The sequence below is a fragment of the Phlebotomus papatasi genome, chromosome 1 (assembly GCF_024763615.1).
Source record: "Phlebotomus papatasi isolate M1 chromosome 1, Ppap_2.1, whole genome shotgun sequence".
NCBI lineage: Eukaryota > Metazoa > Arthropoda > Insecta > Diptera > Psychodidae > Phlebotomus > Phlebotomus papatasi.
In genome coordinates this window covers 59,308,366-59,324,965 of record NC_077222.1, presented here as the reverse complement: position 1 = coordinate 59,324,965, position 16,600 = coordinate 59,308,366, and the positions used below count along the sequence as shown (strand labels likewise).

Below are 16,600 nucleotides of genomic sequence, written 5' to 3'. Positions count from 1 at the left end.
TTTTCGGATTTCTCTCAGTGAAGGATTAAGAATTGTATGATTGGAAGAGAGTTTTTGTTAGATTTCTTATACACTTTGAAGCATCCAAGTAAATTTAGTAGCGAAAATATCGCTAAGGGCTTTAACATCTAAAAAAAAATATTTTTTGGATAGCATTTATAGATATTTCAAATTAAAAAGCTTTGGGGAAACCTCCATGAAGCTTCAATAAATGAAAATTCAGAGGAAATTATATGGAATCCAATGAGTAATTCTTCCTCTTTGTCGATTTATATGGAAAATTACACATACACCTTGCAACATACTTCGTCACATATTTTTTCACTATTTTATCTTTGATAGCACAGAATTCACTAGATAAGTTTATCACAGTGTGTTCATAAATTGACTATTTTTGCAAAAAAACAATGAATAATATATTTTGGAATTTCGAGTTTTTTTATATTAGAATTTTTGATAAAAAAAATGTATTTTCATAAAGGTAAATAAAATATTTTTGATGATCCCAAAAATGTTCATGAATAATTTTTCTATCATCGTAACCACCTTGTCTTTGTAATCTTATCTATGGAAAGATAAGAGATTGGAAAGAGGTTCGCGCTTAAAGTAATTTTCACACGTTGGGTGAGGCATATTCTTCGTCAGTGTCACAAATAAAGAGGACAAAAATTTTGTGAAATAACAGAATTGTGGAGAAAAGAAAGTATTTTAGTGAAGATGAAATTGATTAAGCGAGGCTGGTTCTATCTCGTCGTTATTCTCGGTAAATTACCTTCTGGTGTTTTGTGATTTGGAGAGTGTTTGAATTTGGTTTACAAATGAAGAAAAAAAATCTATTTCAGTGCTCCTCAGCCTCTTCACAGAGGAGACAGAGGCCAGGAGGAAGGTGCTTCGAGGACGTCGCGTCATGACACGCAGCTATAAACGTGAGTCTATCTCGTAAAACTGGCAAATAAAATCACCGTACAAATGGTGAATGTATATTTTTACAGGTGGTCTCCCCATTCCCGCCTGGGCCATCATTGTGGCAGTGGCGCTGGCAAATCTGATTGTGGGTGGTATCCTCTATGCCGTCATGTACAGATTCGTCCTGTCAAAAGATGTTTCCAGTCAAAATTCCTACACCCCAGCCCGAACCATGGAAGACTCATATGTAGCTTGAGAAGCGTGCCACCCATTTAAACACCACAGACAGATTAATTAAAACTAATTTAATATACCGAATTCTCTATTCATCTAATTGTACTAATAAGCCCGACACCATCCTGTTAAACAGTCTGCTGATTTTTTTTTATTAAAAAAAAACTTTAAACAAGTGTAAATTGACTGGTTTTACGAATGAAGGAAAGAGTTGTGCCAAAATTCACATAAAGGATACTTGAAGATCAATGGATGCTAATGGCTCGTGTTTGGGAATGTCGTCACTACATTAAACTCCCCATTGATTTATCAAATTAAGTTTAAAATACATTTTTTCTAATATTGTGCTTTAGCGTGTGAGTCACTTCAAAATTATACGACTATAAATACTCTGTTGCATATATATTTGAGATGGTGCTCTTCACTGTATTGAACGAGAAAAAGATAAGGTAAGCATAGTGTTATTAAATCAATATTTCTCGGAAAAAATTGGCTCATTTTACCTTACAAACATTTTATTATTAACCCTTTAAGTACGATTGGTTCACGGGTGACTCAAAAATCCTACGACAATCTACAAGTAACGTTTTGCTCTAAAAAGTTAGCAAAAGAATTATTTTTTCTGATACATAATTTTTGATCCTCTCGTTCTTAAAGGATTAAACCTAATGTAAATAAAATGTAATTTTTACGTTTTTAAAAATACATCAAGAACATAACTTCTACAATTAAATTTTATCTTATTTTACCGTTTATGTTTTAGATAGCATATTGAAACGTTAAATCTTACTTAGTAAATTCGTAATAAAATAACGTGTTTGTTTCGTAGTTTTTCCTTAGAAAATTTACGTTCTTACGTATCCTGAGGAGAATTTGCATATCGTCTCTTTCATATAATAACGGCGACTTTTGATATTTGAAAATTAGGAAGAAGTGGACCACTGCACTGGTAATAATAAAAGATCAAATTGATCCAAATTGGATCCTTTAGGAAAAGATGGATAAAATTCCAAACTATGAATGCACATTTATCACAAAAAAGTGTAAATTTGCTCCATCCTTTTTACAAGGATGGATCAAATTTATTTATTTTATTATTTTTAATTAATTTATTTATTGGGGAATCAGTGGCTCAATAGGCAAGACCGTTGGCTCTTGGGCGGATCGATTCCCTGGGTCGACTTACTGTTGTGAGTTCGAGTCCCGCCCGGTGCATAGATCTGAATGTCTAATTAAGACAATTTTCATATGTTAATAACGTAATATAATGCACCGCCTACGTCCAACAACTCCGGGAGCATAGAAGAAGCATCCACAATACGGGGAAGGCGCTCCTGGGCGAGTCTACAAATGGACTAGCAGGTTCTTCTAATACGGGATATGGACATTGTAAAAAATTATGACCATTGCATTGTAATGAATATATCTCGATACGATTAATAATAATTTATTTATTTTACCAGTGACAAGTTTGAATTGGGGTAGCCTTAAAAATGGGCTTTTTCTCCTAATTTTAAATAAAACTGGATCTTATTATCATATAATTAAGCTCAACAAACCATATTCAAAGCTAAATTACATCATGATAAGACTCAATTTCCATTTAAAAATAGGATAAAGAAGCCTAATTCAGAGGGGTCTCACTTCCCCCTAGTCTGGTATTATGAACTGATAATAAATATTAAAATATACTACTCAATAGGTCAAGTGGTAGAGCACAAGCTCTATGATGAAGTGTCCGGAGTTTGAATCCCCTTTAGGTGACCAAGAATTTTTCTGGTGTTAAAGGTGTTCGAATTCGAATTGCATCCAGTGAGCTTTACTGCACTTGATTCCACGGGGCATGGGATTGACAAACCCATCCCTGTAAAAGAAAAAATAATAATGGGTGCCCGGAACTATCCTTGTGGGAAGGCCTAGTTCTTTAAGACAAGTCGGCCTAGTCTTTAAGACAAACGTGTTTGTAATGAGAGTGGAAAAGCATCCCATGCTTTGGGAAATGCTTGAACTCGTGACTTAACTGTAATCCATAAAAAGCACTTTCGCGTCAAAATCGAAAGATTATTTTATATAGGGGATACCGGCGGGGTAGATCACCCAGAAAATGACATTTTTCAGTGCGCACATTTCGTAGAAAAAACGTTTGTATCAGGCTGATAAATATTTCATTGAATAGGAAGGAAGGTATTTTCTTCGAATTAATAATGGTCTCCTCAATATTAATTCTAAGGCAAACTATAACATGCTACAGCCTAATTTTATCCGTGGTTAATTCTGCCCCGGTTTCCCCTAGTGCTCATTTGTGGAGTTCAAGAAATGAAATATGCGAAAAAATCCATCTTATACTTTCCCTAGTCAAAATTACTTTCTTATTAAAAAGCTTAATATTTCAGGTAATGCTATGGCTTTACCTAATTTTCTGAAATAGATAAGATCTTAAGTAATCTAAACATTTCAGTAAACCCAAAATATTTATACATAATATTTACAAGTTAGCACGTACCTATTTACGTCACTATGCCCAAGATATTTTAAAACAGAGAAACATCAATATAATATTAGCTATAGCTACATATAACCGCCGGCCATTTAGTGGCCGCCGCTAAAATAATCCACTTATATTAATTTAAGTTTACCATTCAAAACCAATATTTATAAGATCATTTCCAATTACAATATAAATATTTGAACTCTTCTCTCAGCATTTTCCTGATGGGATGAAAAATTCGACTATCTCAAGTGGCTGAGCCATTTGGATTTCCAAAAAATTACCATCAAACTATTCAGATAGCAATAAATTAATTTGACCTACGATTAGAGAAATGCCGGGCAATAGTGAGCCTTCAAAAAAAAAGCAAATTCAAATAATTGCAATGGACACGCCATCGGGAGTGAATTCCTCACAAAAGTGTAATTTGAAAAAGAGGAAATGAGCTCTTAAACTCTTCCTGTAAAATTGCTGAAAATGAGCATTTCATTTCGATGACTTTTTTTTGTAAACACATTAGTTGTAAATTATTTAGAGAGTAACGAAGAATTGCGAAAATTTACTGGGATGAATATTTTCTTCTTGAGTACAAAATGTTAGAGGAGTTCTTTTTACCTCTATAAATTATTTATGATTTCACAAACAACTGACGATGCCCAAGATATGTGGTCAATAAACGGACAATTAGGGACACGCAGAGTTAATGGGGAAAATCGAACTATGTACAAATTCATTGACTGTACCTCGGTATTTTTATGAAGATTGTAAAAAGTTCTCTACCTCGCGGGGCTATGACTATGTTGGAAAAATTGAAAAACACAGAATCATAAATAAAAGTTAAATTTTGTTATTTTACAACTGAATTTTAGGTACTTAAAAAAACCTGACTGAGAAAGGATTAGGCATAACTTGGGTAAAATATGCTCCACAATGTTGCAATTTTTCTTATCATGCAAAAAATAATAAATAGGATTAATTCATCAAAATTAGACAAAGATATTCTTATACAATAAAATTAAATTTGGCAATCATTGATGGTAATATTTCATCAAAAATAAGAATCAAGAATATTAAGAATATAACTTTTTCAATGGTCCCTTTTAAAGGAAGGTTCGGACATCTCACTGTTTAATTTAGAGCTTGGGTAATGTAGACCCAGTTCTTTTAATAATTAAACTGGTATAACATGCCATATAGAGGAACTAGGCCTTCCCGTAAAGGGGATTTCTATACACGGGTTGTTATAATTTTTTCTTATACAGAATGAGGTTCTTAGTCCCATATCCCATGAAATCGTTCAGTGAATCTAATTGGATACAGTTCAAACACCTTACGCCAGAAAAAAATCCTGGTGATGGAAAGGGGATTCGAACCTGAGGCACTTGCATCATAGAGCGAGCACTCTACCACTTGACCCATTGAGGGCCCAGTTTGCTTACGACATTACAACTATTTTCAATATGTCGACTTAATGAAGGATTTTGTGAAATTTAATTTTTTTCTATTTGTAATATGATATCATACATTTGAGCAATATCTTTTACCACAAAAAGAATACAACAATATTATGTAAGAATGTTTCCTATAAAGAACTGAAAAACACAGCATGAAAGAATTAAAGTGTTTCTGGGAAGTACTTTATTCGGAAAATTCTAAAACGGATTCTGTATTCATTATCTGCAAATAATAATAATATTGATTAAAAAACGAGTAAGATTTACCCGAATCGATGTTAAATGAACTTTATTTAATTCTGATCTTTGGTTAACTAAACCAAAATTTGGTATATTTTAGAGTTAATTTTACTTCTACTTAGGTGTAATATTCAGAAGAGTTGTTTCAACTTTTTTCAGAGTAACTCTTACTCATTTTGTCCTAAAATTTAATTGAAAAATGGAGTTATAATAACTCTTTTAAAAATTCTAATATTAATACTTTTCAATTTTAGGTTTATTTTTTTATTTTCTTTTTTATTTTGTCATTTCCTTTATAATTTTTTCTTGATTTCGGGGTCGTTATGTTTCGAGACACTCGCATATGATGCACTGCATATGTCTACCTGAGACACAGTTCGGCATATTTCTAATTGATGTACCATTATGCCATGAGAAAATCGTCTTGACTGAAGTATATTCTTAAACCGAAAACATATTTTAAATATATACTTCAGTCGAGATGAAATCTTACACAAAAAATAGTAACGGTTACATTGCTGTTCTTCGAAATAATTCAGTTCGGCAATAGAGTTATTTCAACTTTATAGGCTTTTTCTTAGTGAGGAAATTCGTAATTGCTACCTACTGCACTTGATTCCACGGGCATGGGACTGACAACCTCATCCCATACAAGAAAAAATAATAATGCATGTCTAGAAATCCCCTTGCGGGAAGGCCCTGTTCCTTCAGGAATATTGTGCCAGCATTATTATTATTATTATTATTATATAGAATTTTGAAAATATTGAATCTACATTTTGCCCCAAATTTTCTAATATTGTTCACTTTTGTTCAAGGGAATCTTTACCAAAAATAAATAAAATTTAAAAATAATCCAACTTGTAATGTGGTAAGATTTTATTGCCATTTTTAATATTTTTAGATGGTTTTGTTCTTTTTTTAGAAAATTAACTTAAATTGTAGTAAAATGATTTTATTTTTTTCTATCAAAATGCCCACATTATTAATAGCAACCTTTCCAATTCGCTAAGTAATGCTGACCCTATCTAAATAATTAATTAAATAGCTGACTGAATAAGTATGCAGTCAAAGACAAAAACAGTCTGCATTTACCTTTCTAATCAGCTAACTAAGTAAGGGCCTTGACAGACCTGAGGATAAGCCAAGAGATGGCTTAGCGTAATTATATTAGAAATAATGGTCAAACTTCATTTACATCATTTTCCATTAAGTCGTCTCTCGGCTTAAGTCGTAAGTGTGTCTAGGGCATAAGTATCTAACTAACTAAACTAACTCACTATTCTACTATCTAGCTATAATAGACATAAATGAACCTTACCAACTCTGCATATTCAATAAAAATCATAAAGCTAGGATTTCTACGTAATTCCGAAATAGCCAAAACCCCCATATCGTCTTTTACGGCTGTCTTCAATTATTCACTGAAGAGTCGCGTCGTAATAGAAGAATCACGAAAATACTGTTTATTTGGATATTTTCTATTATATGATTGTGATTGTTTTTTCTTTCCTCGTAAAGTTGACACTGTCTTGGGGACAATCATGTGTCTAATTATGCTCCCCAGAATTAAGAGGCAAAAAAAAATTTAGGAATTTTTAGAGATAGTAAATCACTTCATTTCAGACATTCACCGAACAAACATCTTACGTATTATAGTTCCACCGTGATAGACCCAGAATCATAAGTCAACAGATTTGCAGAGTGAATCTAAAATTAAAGCCATTAAATCAAACATTCATTGTTGAATATTCCCCAACTCTTTTGCCCCCCAGCAGCGTGATAATAAAAAATTCAACAAGAGAGCAAAGCTCTGGTAACAATTGTTCCACCATGCCCAGTTTATATGATCAGTCGAGAATTGCTCGTGAACATAGTAGCATCCCAGTGGAGAACGACTCCAAAAGGGATGTTCTTTCGCTAACGTACTCCTTCAGTTAAGTCAATAAATCTATTTATTCCCCCAATTGTAAACAAATTGTAAAGATGCAGACCCCAATTTCAACCCTCACGGGATTTATAGCCATTCTCGTGGTACAAATAATTTTTGGAATAGTGTTTGGGGCTTTCTCTGAATACGGCAAAGAACTATTGCCCGCCAAAGATGGAGATCCTCTGCCTACAAACTTGGGCAGTTATCCACGTGAGTATCCCTTGTCCATGTTAAAAGTCATGGAAGCCCAATATTTTCTAGCTAGTGGATTAGTGGATGCTAACAATTCACATTAAACATTCATCAATTTACCAATTGTTTGCACAGTATACTATAGGAGGAAATAAATTGTTGTTGTGATTAAATCATGGCAAAAATACCTATTACAGTTGACATTTATCCATTTTGCCAACAAACGCTTTTTGCCACTTGGAGACACTTTAACCAAATTCCCCCAGAGAGTTAATTGATAGTCATTAAATGACCCTTTTCTATAACACTAATTTGTTTGAGGTTTACCTCCCAAATAACTTTGTCTTTTTATCTAAATTTCTCCATAATTAGACTTTCAAGACATTCATGTCATGATCTTCATTGGTTTTGGATTTTTAATGACCTTCCTCAAAAAATATGGATACAGTGCGACAGGATTCAATCTGCTGGTGGCATCGCTCATGGTGCAGTGGGCCCTTATTGCAAGAGGCTGCTTTGAAATGGAAGATGGAAAAATTAGGTAACCCCAATTTATTTTTTTTTTTGCATTACATTAAACATTTTATATAAGATCTAGCTTTAACAATTCCCATTAGAATTTGCTATATTAGTGCAGCTGTGTAAATTTTAAAATATTGAGTTTTTAATGAACAAGTGAACAATCGTATGACAATGAAGCATAGTTTCAAATGAAGTAATGTCTTTATGAGCTGACAAAAATATTGTTTGATTTTTTTTTTATTTTTGATTTGTGAAGATGGTTATTAATGAAAATACTAATTAATTAAAAGTGTTAAAAGTATAAAAAAAAGACCTATAGAGAAGCCGTGGTGAATAAAGGCGTCTACACATTGGGAGCAATTTTCGTCAAAAATTGCGTTTTTGACAGAAATTTGACGTTTCCCCCTACAACGCTGCAGGGAATTTCCTTCAAAAAAGCAATTTTTGACAAAAATTGCTCCCAATGTGTAGAGGCCATAAGATGTTAAATCTTCGAATAGGACTTTGAATTTTCAAATGGAAATCAAGAAAATAGTGAAAACTAAAATTTTTAATTAAAATCTTCTAAATCTGGTGTAGTTGTGAATTAGTGATAAAGAACACTGATGCGATGACTTCAAACTTCATATCCATATAGGCTTCAACATTTTAACATTAAACCTACCAAAACCCGGTCAAATTGACCGGTCTAAAATTAACACTTTATTGAAACGGTACAATGCCACTATCCAATTTTATGAATTTCTTAATATATGCATGTAATATATTTTTCAGTGTTCAAATTTTCCTTTTTTGCTTTTTTCTCCAAGACCAATTTGTTGAGTATCCTACCCTAACGTGGTTTGTCATTTGACCGAAAAACGACCAAAAACGGTCGGTAGGTTTAGTGTTAATCATTGCTTCAGCAAATGTGGTGATGAATATAATTAAATTTATTGAGAAGAAAATTAAAGGAAATTCGTACAATTTTAGTGTTTTAAAATGTTAAAATTTTGTTTGTTGAGGAGAAGATTGAAAAAGAAGTTAAGAAGCGTCTTTACATCTTAAGGGTTCAAGTGAAAATATTCAAAATATTTTCTTGCCTTGCTAGTGGTTTTTATTGCACGTTATTTTACGTACAATTGAGGCGGTTATATTAAAGTACACTGGTAAAAATAAAAGGGTCAAATTGACCCTTTTCCAAAGGATGGATCATATTTGACTCTTTGAAAGGGTCACCAGGTACCCTTCGAAAGGGTCACGGTTTTGACATCTATTTAATTCCGGAATAAACGAATAAAAAAACAATGAAAAAGTGATCTTTGGTGTTCGCTCAAATGAGAGAAATATGATATCTGTAATAAGTTTACAATAAAACATGATTATTCGTGATAAATGTGCATACTAAATTTCAAGAGATACAAAAGTGAACCTTTCAAAGGGTCAAATACGATCCATCCTTTTGAAAATGGTCAATTTGACCCTTTTATTTTTACCAGTGTATAAGATATATGGTCGGTGCTTTTAAATCAAATCCGTTGTTTCTGAAAAATAGAGATGAAATTGAAGAAGAATGCTCGCCTTTTAAATGTGAGAAAATTTATCTTCTTCTTCCTTTTTAAACATCTATGTCACTATCAGACATGGTTTTTTACCCTCATTTTCAGATTTAATTTCCTGTAAAATAAACAATTTAGCCTTATATATCCACGATTTCCACGTTTCACAATTTCTGTGTTCAATTTAGGAACTAAATAGAATTGTAGGAGAAAATCTCCTACAATTCAATGCAACGCAATCCGTGAAAGCTTTTAGGTCAAGTAGATCGAAAACTTAAATCTTTTCCAAAAAAGTAAGATTAAATTTTCATTCAACTCAGTAGAAGGATTTACAGATTTTGTTGCCGCATTCAGACGGATACTTTCTTCAACAATTCCACTGCAGTTGCATGGAAATCTTCATACATAGGGGAAAGTTCCCATGCTTGATACTGTAAAATGATTTCCAAGGTTTGTAATTATTTTCTGAGTATCACACAGACCGAAGCGATTCCTCCAATATGACAAAAAAATGTCTCACTTATTAGGTTCATAATCCCACCTCAAATAGTTCTTGAAAAATCTTAGATTTTCTTCAAGAAGAAAATGGAAATTCAGTGGCGATTTTTATACAAGTTTGGTCCGGGGCCTTCCTGTATAATAATTGATTCGACAATTCGGAGGCCCATTTTCACTGTAAAAATTTCACCGGATACAAAAAAATGCATATCAATATTTAGGCGGAACTCTAATCTATCTGCTTAAATCGTTTGTACGACTGGTTATTAGTTTTAAAATAACTTTTATCTAATTTTTCTAAGCCATGTTTTTATGACATTAGGGCGCTAGCGAAAACCATTTTTTCACTTTGAGTCCATGAAAATGTCTCTCTGCAACCTTGAAATTCAGGCAACAGGGTTGAAGGCTATGTCAATTGTCGATAAAATTGGAGGATTACAATAGGTGTAATTATGAAAGAATCACATCTAATGATAGAGTTTCTACATTTAAATTATCATTCATGGACCCTTCTTAAAATATAGGATGGACACAGGTAGAATTTATGAATTTGTCACCACCATCAAAAACAGTGTCCCCAAGTAAAAATATTTTTACATAAATATTAATACTGATGAACCCTCTATGTGCCTATGATAGTAGTTTTCCTGAAAAGCGACATTAATTAAGAAATACTTATAAAATATCATGTATCGAAATTACAGTTTTGGACCCATTTTTATTTTTTGCTTCCTGAAACTAGGGAAAAAGAGCTGGGATCCTATTTTTTTTTAGGAAGTGTGAGGCTTAGGACCAGCTATTAAAATATATTGCTGTGAGTCATAATTATTGATTAACGTAGGAAAAAAATAGTTATTATCAAGCTTGGATCGTATCAAGCATGGTCACTTTCCCCTACACATTATGTTGTCAGGAATTGCATTCTAAAATAAAGCATTGAATGGTTACACATTTTGTAACAAAAAGCTTTAAATTCTGACCTTTTTTAAATTTTCTTGGTTGATCTGAACTTTGATAAATTAAAAAAAAAATAAAAATAAGGCTGCCTACATTTAGTTTAGGAATAGAAAACCTTTAAACTAACATGTTTACTGCTTATGGAGTAGGATGGGTGATGACAAATTTAGTCCACAATGGATACTTAAAGAAGAGAGTTACAAGTGCACATTATTAAAAACACTCATTTCAGTTACCAAAGAATATAAAAACCCTGTAACTTCCCAAGATTTTTTAAAATAGAAACTATAATTAATAATAATAATAATAATAATGATAATAATAATAATAATAATAATAATAATAATAATAATAATAATAATAATAATAATAAATAATAATAATAATAATAATAATAATAATAATGGTGGCACAACGTTTCATAGAGGAACTTAAGCCTTCTCATAAGGGGGTTCGGAACAACCATTTTTCTTATACAGGGATGGGGTGGGGTTATCAATATGCCTCGTGGAATCAAGTGCAGTGAAGTTCACTGGATACAATTCGAACACCTTTAACTATGGAAAAATTTCTGGTAAACTTAAGGGGACTTGAACCCGGGACACTTGCATAATAGAGCGAGTGCTCTACGACCCATTGAGTGCCCTAGAAACTATAATTGATCTTACAGTAATAAATGCACCAAACGACATCACATAGAAGAGCTAGGTTTTACTACAGTAGAGACTGCTAAATATGACTTTTTTCTTACACAAGCATATATAGAAGCCCTATTACAGGGCTTCTATTAATATTAAGCCCTATAGTACTTAAATACAATGAAACTCACTTTTGACAAGATTCGAACATTTCTAATGATAGAAAATGTATGTTGGCTAAGATGTAAATTCAAATCAAACCCGTAAAACTTACATCATACAACCATCGTAATACTATTTATAACCCTTTAAGTGCCCAATATTACCTAATTGTAAATATTTTTCATATTATTTAGACTTACTTTAGGTGGAATGATTGGAGCAGATATTGCAGCTGCAACTGTATTAATTTCAATGGGAGCCCTGTTGGGCAGAACAACACCTATCCAGCTCCTTGTGATGGGCCTGTTCGAAATAGCAATATTCGCTGCTAACGAATATCTTCAGCTGGAATACATGAAGATCACAGATGTTGGAGGATCAATAACAGTACATGCTTTTGGAGCATACTTTGGTCTGGCCGTTAGCTTTGTCCTTCGACCAAAAAAGAGTGATCTAGCACTGACAAACAACCTTGAAGGACCATCTTATACATCAGACATTTTCGCCATGGTCGGCACAATTTTCCTCTGGATCTTCTGGCCAAGTTTCAATTCAGCTCTTGTTTCGGGTGCTGATCAAGAACGAGCAATTCTGAATACTTATTTGGGATTGGCAGCTGCAACAGTAGTTACGTTTATCTTGTCGGTTCTTGTAAGCCATGAGCACAAATTGGATATGGTTCATGTTCAGAATTCAACCTTGGCTGGAGGAGTAGCCGTGGGATCAGTCTGCAATCTTCTGATTCATCCTTATGGGGCAGTTCTAATTGGATCGTTAGCGGGACTGCTTTCAGTTCTAGGTTATAGATATTTAAGTCCCAAGATGTTGGAAAAACTCCGTTTGGGAGACACTTGTGGTGTACACAATCTCCATGGAATGCCAGCTGTACTCTCTGCCATATTCTCAGCAATATTCGCGGCTGCAGCAACGAAGAACGAATATGGAAACTCACTCTATGACATCTTTCCAGCCATGATTGATTCAAATTCGACTTTAAGTGAGGACCATCATTCAGAACCTACGCCTTTTGGGGTAAATATCTTAACTTTTGTTAGTTCAGAATATTAGTTCTGATGCCATGGATAAATCTGCTTTTCTAGGGATATGGACGCAATGCTGCTGAACAAGCGGGATATCAATTGCTTGGAATTATCTCAACAGTCGCTATTGCAATTGTTGGTGGACTTTTAACGGGGGCTTTCCTAAAATCTCCGAGTGCTCGTATGATTCCCAGAGATAAGCACTATGACGATGAAGATTCATGGGAGGTTCCAGCCCCCTAGATACACAACATCTATCATCTATTACCTAACGTGCTTTTTACTGTTAAATATTCAATCTAATTCGCAAGATATTGCCAAATCTCTCAGAGTTATTTACTTATAGCATTAAGTCACTTCTCATACGAAAATCTATTTAAGTTGATCTTCGATTTGTCTATGTTTATTTCATTTATTAGCATTATCTTGCGACAAATTAACTGCTCCAGTATATCAATACCTTCAAAATATTCTAACCATTATAGCATAAATTTTATTTCAAAGAAATTCATAATTTTACTTCAGTGGATCTTAATTATAAAATCTGTGTACAATAATAACATGTAATTGTTGTGTTGAAAAAAATTACTTGACGATAGTAATAAAGCCTCGGACAAAATAAAGTTTTGGTGAATGTGTGAAAGGTTGAACTTGGGACTCTGCTGAATATATTTGTTGATGATCTATTTGGGAAGTTTGGGAGAAAAAGACAAGAAAAAACTAACCATTGTCCCTTGTTATCAGGGAAAAATATGGAATGGCTCATCACTTTTTCTACGCTTATTTGCACTTCTCAACCATTGTCCACACTGATTGAAAATCTTTATTGATTTGAGCACACAAGAAGGAAACAATTCAAGAGTCAACATGAAGCTCATGCTCGCTTTTATTGCTTCATCCAACTTTTGTGACTCACATGTGAAAGCAATATTGCAAACTATTGATTTTGCATTTTCTTTTTTTTTATAGAATTATTCAGTTGTATATTTTCACTCACATTTGTGTTAATTCTACTTATCTGCATTTTATTTACTTTCTTTTGTTTCAAAAATAATTTTCTGTCTTTCTTGTGCTGGTGGATATGGTGCCCTATATTTTTCCAACAAGAATTTAATTTTAATTCAGAACATTGAATTATGAAATTATTTAAATTTTGAAATTCGACATAACTTGACGTTAAAAATTTTCATTCTCCTGGAGTCAACTGCAGTCATGGAGTTACTATCATTGGCAATTAGAATAATAGGGTAAAAATAAATGAGCACTAAAAACTGAAATTCGGTCAGTAAAAACTTAAATTCGATCTGTTAAAAATTAAAAAAAATAGTCGTAAGAAAATAAATGTGGTCAATCAAACAATATATTTTAGTAAATAAAATCCTATTATCATTACAAAAAATAAGTCTTATACATAACTAGTATGAGAATTTTTACTGCTTTTAAATTAAGTTTTAAGTTTTAAATTAAGCAACTGCTCAAATTTAATTTTTCTGCTGACTAATTTCAATTTGTTATTGCTGATGTGTATAATACTTTATGGTAGTACGCAGATATGGCTAGATATGAATATCTTTTCTTATAAAGTTTTTAAAATATTATTCGTGTAAGGAAGAGAATTTTTTAATGCTGGAAAATATATATGAGGAAATATCTTTTTTATAATATTAACAACTTATGCTGAAAGGTTTAACTACCCAAGTGGCACATTATGCCTGAAGCGCGACATTAACATATAAAGATGACGTGTAACACTAAACCTACAAAGACCTTTAAAAACTTTTTAAAATTAACACATATTTAAATGATACACTATCAAACTTTTTGAATGTCTTCTTCAAATATTAATATATTTTCAATGTTTAAATTTCAATTTTTTCCTCTTTTGCAAGATAAATTTATTCAATGTTCTACCTAGCGCGGTTTGTCGTTTGACCGAGCGTGCTAAGAAAAATGACCAAAAACGGTCGGTAGGTATAATATTAAATGTATTTAACGTTAACAAGATGACTAAAATGTTACCTAATTTCACAACAATCAAAGTGTATGTAAGTTATGCCCTAGACACACTTACGACTTAAGCCGAGAGACGACTTAGTGGAAAATGATGTTTAACGATTATTTCATATATAATTATGCTAAGCAGTCTCTCGGCTAATCCTCAGGTTTGTCAAGGCCCTTAAGTGCCTAAGCGGCGATGTCAACTATTATGGCCTCTACACACTGGAAGCATTGTCAAAAATTGTCTTTTTAAAAAGTTTTGACATTTCCGTTTAAAATGATAGTGGATTTTTTTTTTAAAAAAGTATATTTTTACAAAAATCGCTCTCATTGTTTAAGTGCGTCTACACTGAGAAAAAAGAGGGTGCGATTAACTTTTTTTCCTCATAACTTTAACACTTTTTAGGTGTAAAAATATATCAAAATTTTTTAATGTTAATTTTACACATTTTTAAGGGTAAAATTAACATGGAAAAGGGTTACTTTAACCCCTAATACACCTAAAAAGAGTAATATTTACACCGATTTCGGATCAATACTGCAGAGTAAAATTAACATTTCCGGAATGTTATTTTAACTTTTCCGGATTTCTCTCAGTGTAGTGATGACACGGTATAATCAACCAAATTGCAGATCAAAAGAGTCTTCATTTAACACTAAACCTACCGACCGTTTTTGGTCGTTTTTCGGTCAAATGAGAAACCGCGGTAGCGTAGGATACTCTACAAATTTTTCTTGGAAAAGAAAAAAATTAAAATTTAAACACTAAAAAACATATTACATGCATATTTTAAGAAATTTATAAAGTTTTATAGTGACATTGTATCGTTCAAATATGTGTTAATTTTAAACCGGTCAATTTTACCAGGTCTTGGTAGGTTTAGTGTTAATATTGTGAACCTAGCCTAAACAGAGAAAAAAATTGTCGAAGTTAGAATTACTAAAATTCGTGTTGTGAAGAATAGTTTTTGTTACTTGGGTAATATTTACAATCACTTGCTAGTCTTTCCTTGACTTTGGGCAATGTTTGTTGGTTTACTGACTATTGTAATAACGATACTCCTTTTACTCTGTGAGCGTCTCAATTTTTCAAAAGTACAAAAAAATATTTTTCAGATATGTTTGTAGTTCAAGCAATCTGCAAAGTACAATTTACTTCATCAAACATATAACTTTGCGAGTCCTATTTTGTCTTACCCATATTGGATATTTTTGATAGGCAGCAGAATAAAGAGAATTTAAAAGAGAAAAATGATAAGAAAAATAAAATCACAGGGCAATCGGACATGGTCAATTGTAAAAATTCAGTTGAAAATTTTCATGCCCTTTTTCTCTAGCATACACAGATATATATATCATATAGTTTTCAATTCTATGTGGATAATGAGTGGTAAGAGCATTATACGGGATTACATTTGTTGGTGATTTTTCTCTCCAAAGCATAGCGCCAGAAAGAGCCACGATGATTTATTTGTGAGATTGTATTATTTTTGTTGCAAGAGGAAACCCAAATCAGAGAAACACGTCCAGGGCCATGGATCAAGGAGGGGTCACTCACTAGATATTCTTAAAGTCCAACCAGGAAGCTGTCGATGGTGACAATAAAATATTGGCGCACAACAACAAAAGGATCGATTGAAAACGGACCACACCAAATCCCATTTTGGGAAAAATCGAACTAAATTTCACATGAGAGGATGAAAGAGATGGCAAAAAATAAAATAATATTGAACGTATTACAAATGTAACCCTCTTTTGGTCACTCAATGTATTGTCTAATGGTGTGACCCTTCGACTTTG

General features: G+C 32.7%; 2 protein-coding genes across 2 annotated transcripts; both read left to right on the top strand.

Annotated features, from left to right (window-relative positions):
• Positions 1-587: 587 nt before the first annotated feature.
• On the top strand, positions 588-1,322 carry LOC129809493 (uncharacterized). Its single transcript, XM_055859337.1, has 3 exons — positions 588-763; positions 843-926; positions 993-1,322. The coding sequence occupies exons 1-3, from the start codon at positions 718-720 to the stop codon at positions 1,160-1,162; spliced, it is 300 nt and encodes a 99-aa protein (XP_055715312.1). The 5' UTR covers positions 588-717; the 3' UTR covers positions 1,163-1,322.
• Positions 1,323-7,160: 5,838 nt separating this feature from the next.
• On the top strand, positions 7,161-13,425 carry LOC129809492 (ammonium transporter Rh type B). Its single transcript, XM_055859336.1, has 4 exons — positions 7,161-7,465; positions 7,820-7,988; positions 11,957-12,794; positions 12,863-13,425. Exons 1-4 carry the CDS (start codon positions 7,309-7,311, stop codon positions 13,043-13,045), a joined length of 1,347 nt encoding a protein of 448 aa, XP_055715311.1. The 5' UTR covers positions 7,161-7,308; the 3' UTR covers positions 13,046-13,425.
• The last annotated feature ends 3,175 nt before the right edge of the window (positions 13,426-16,600 follow it).

Excerpts from the sequence above, each read along its gene's own strand:
- LOC129809493 (XM_055859337.1), top strand. The coding sequence starts at position 718 with ATGAAATTGATTAAGCGAGGCTGGTTCTATCTCGTCGTTATTCTCG. Across the intron at positions 764-842 it reads CTATCTCGTCGTTATTCTCG|TGCTCCTCAGCCTCTTCACA; the intron begins GTAAATTACCTT and ends AATCTATTTCAG. Across the intron at positions 927-992 it reads CATGACACGCAGCTATAAAC|GTGGTCTCCCCATTCCCGCC; the intron begins GTGAGTCTATCT and ends ATATTTTTACAG.
- LOC129809492 (XM_055859336.1), top strand. The coding sequence starts at position 7,309 with ATGCAGACCCCAATTTCAACCCTCACGGGATTTATAGCCATTCTCGTG. Across the intron at positions 7,466-7,819 it reads AAACTTGGGCAGTTATCCAC|ACTTTCAAGACATTCATGTC; the intron begins GTGAGTATCCCT and ends CTCCATAATTAG. Across the intron at positions 7,989-11,956 it reads ATGGAAGATGGAAAAATTAG|ACTTACTTTAGGTGGAATGA; the intron begins GTAACCCCAATT and ends CATATTATTTAG.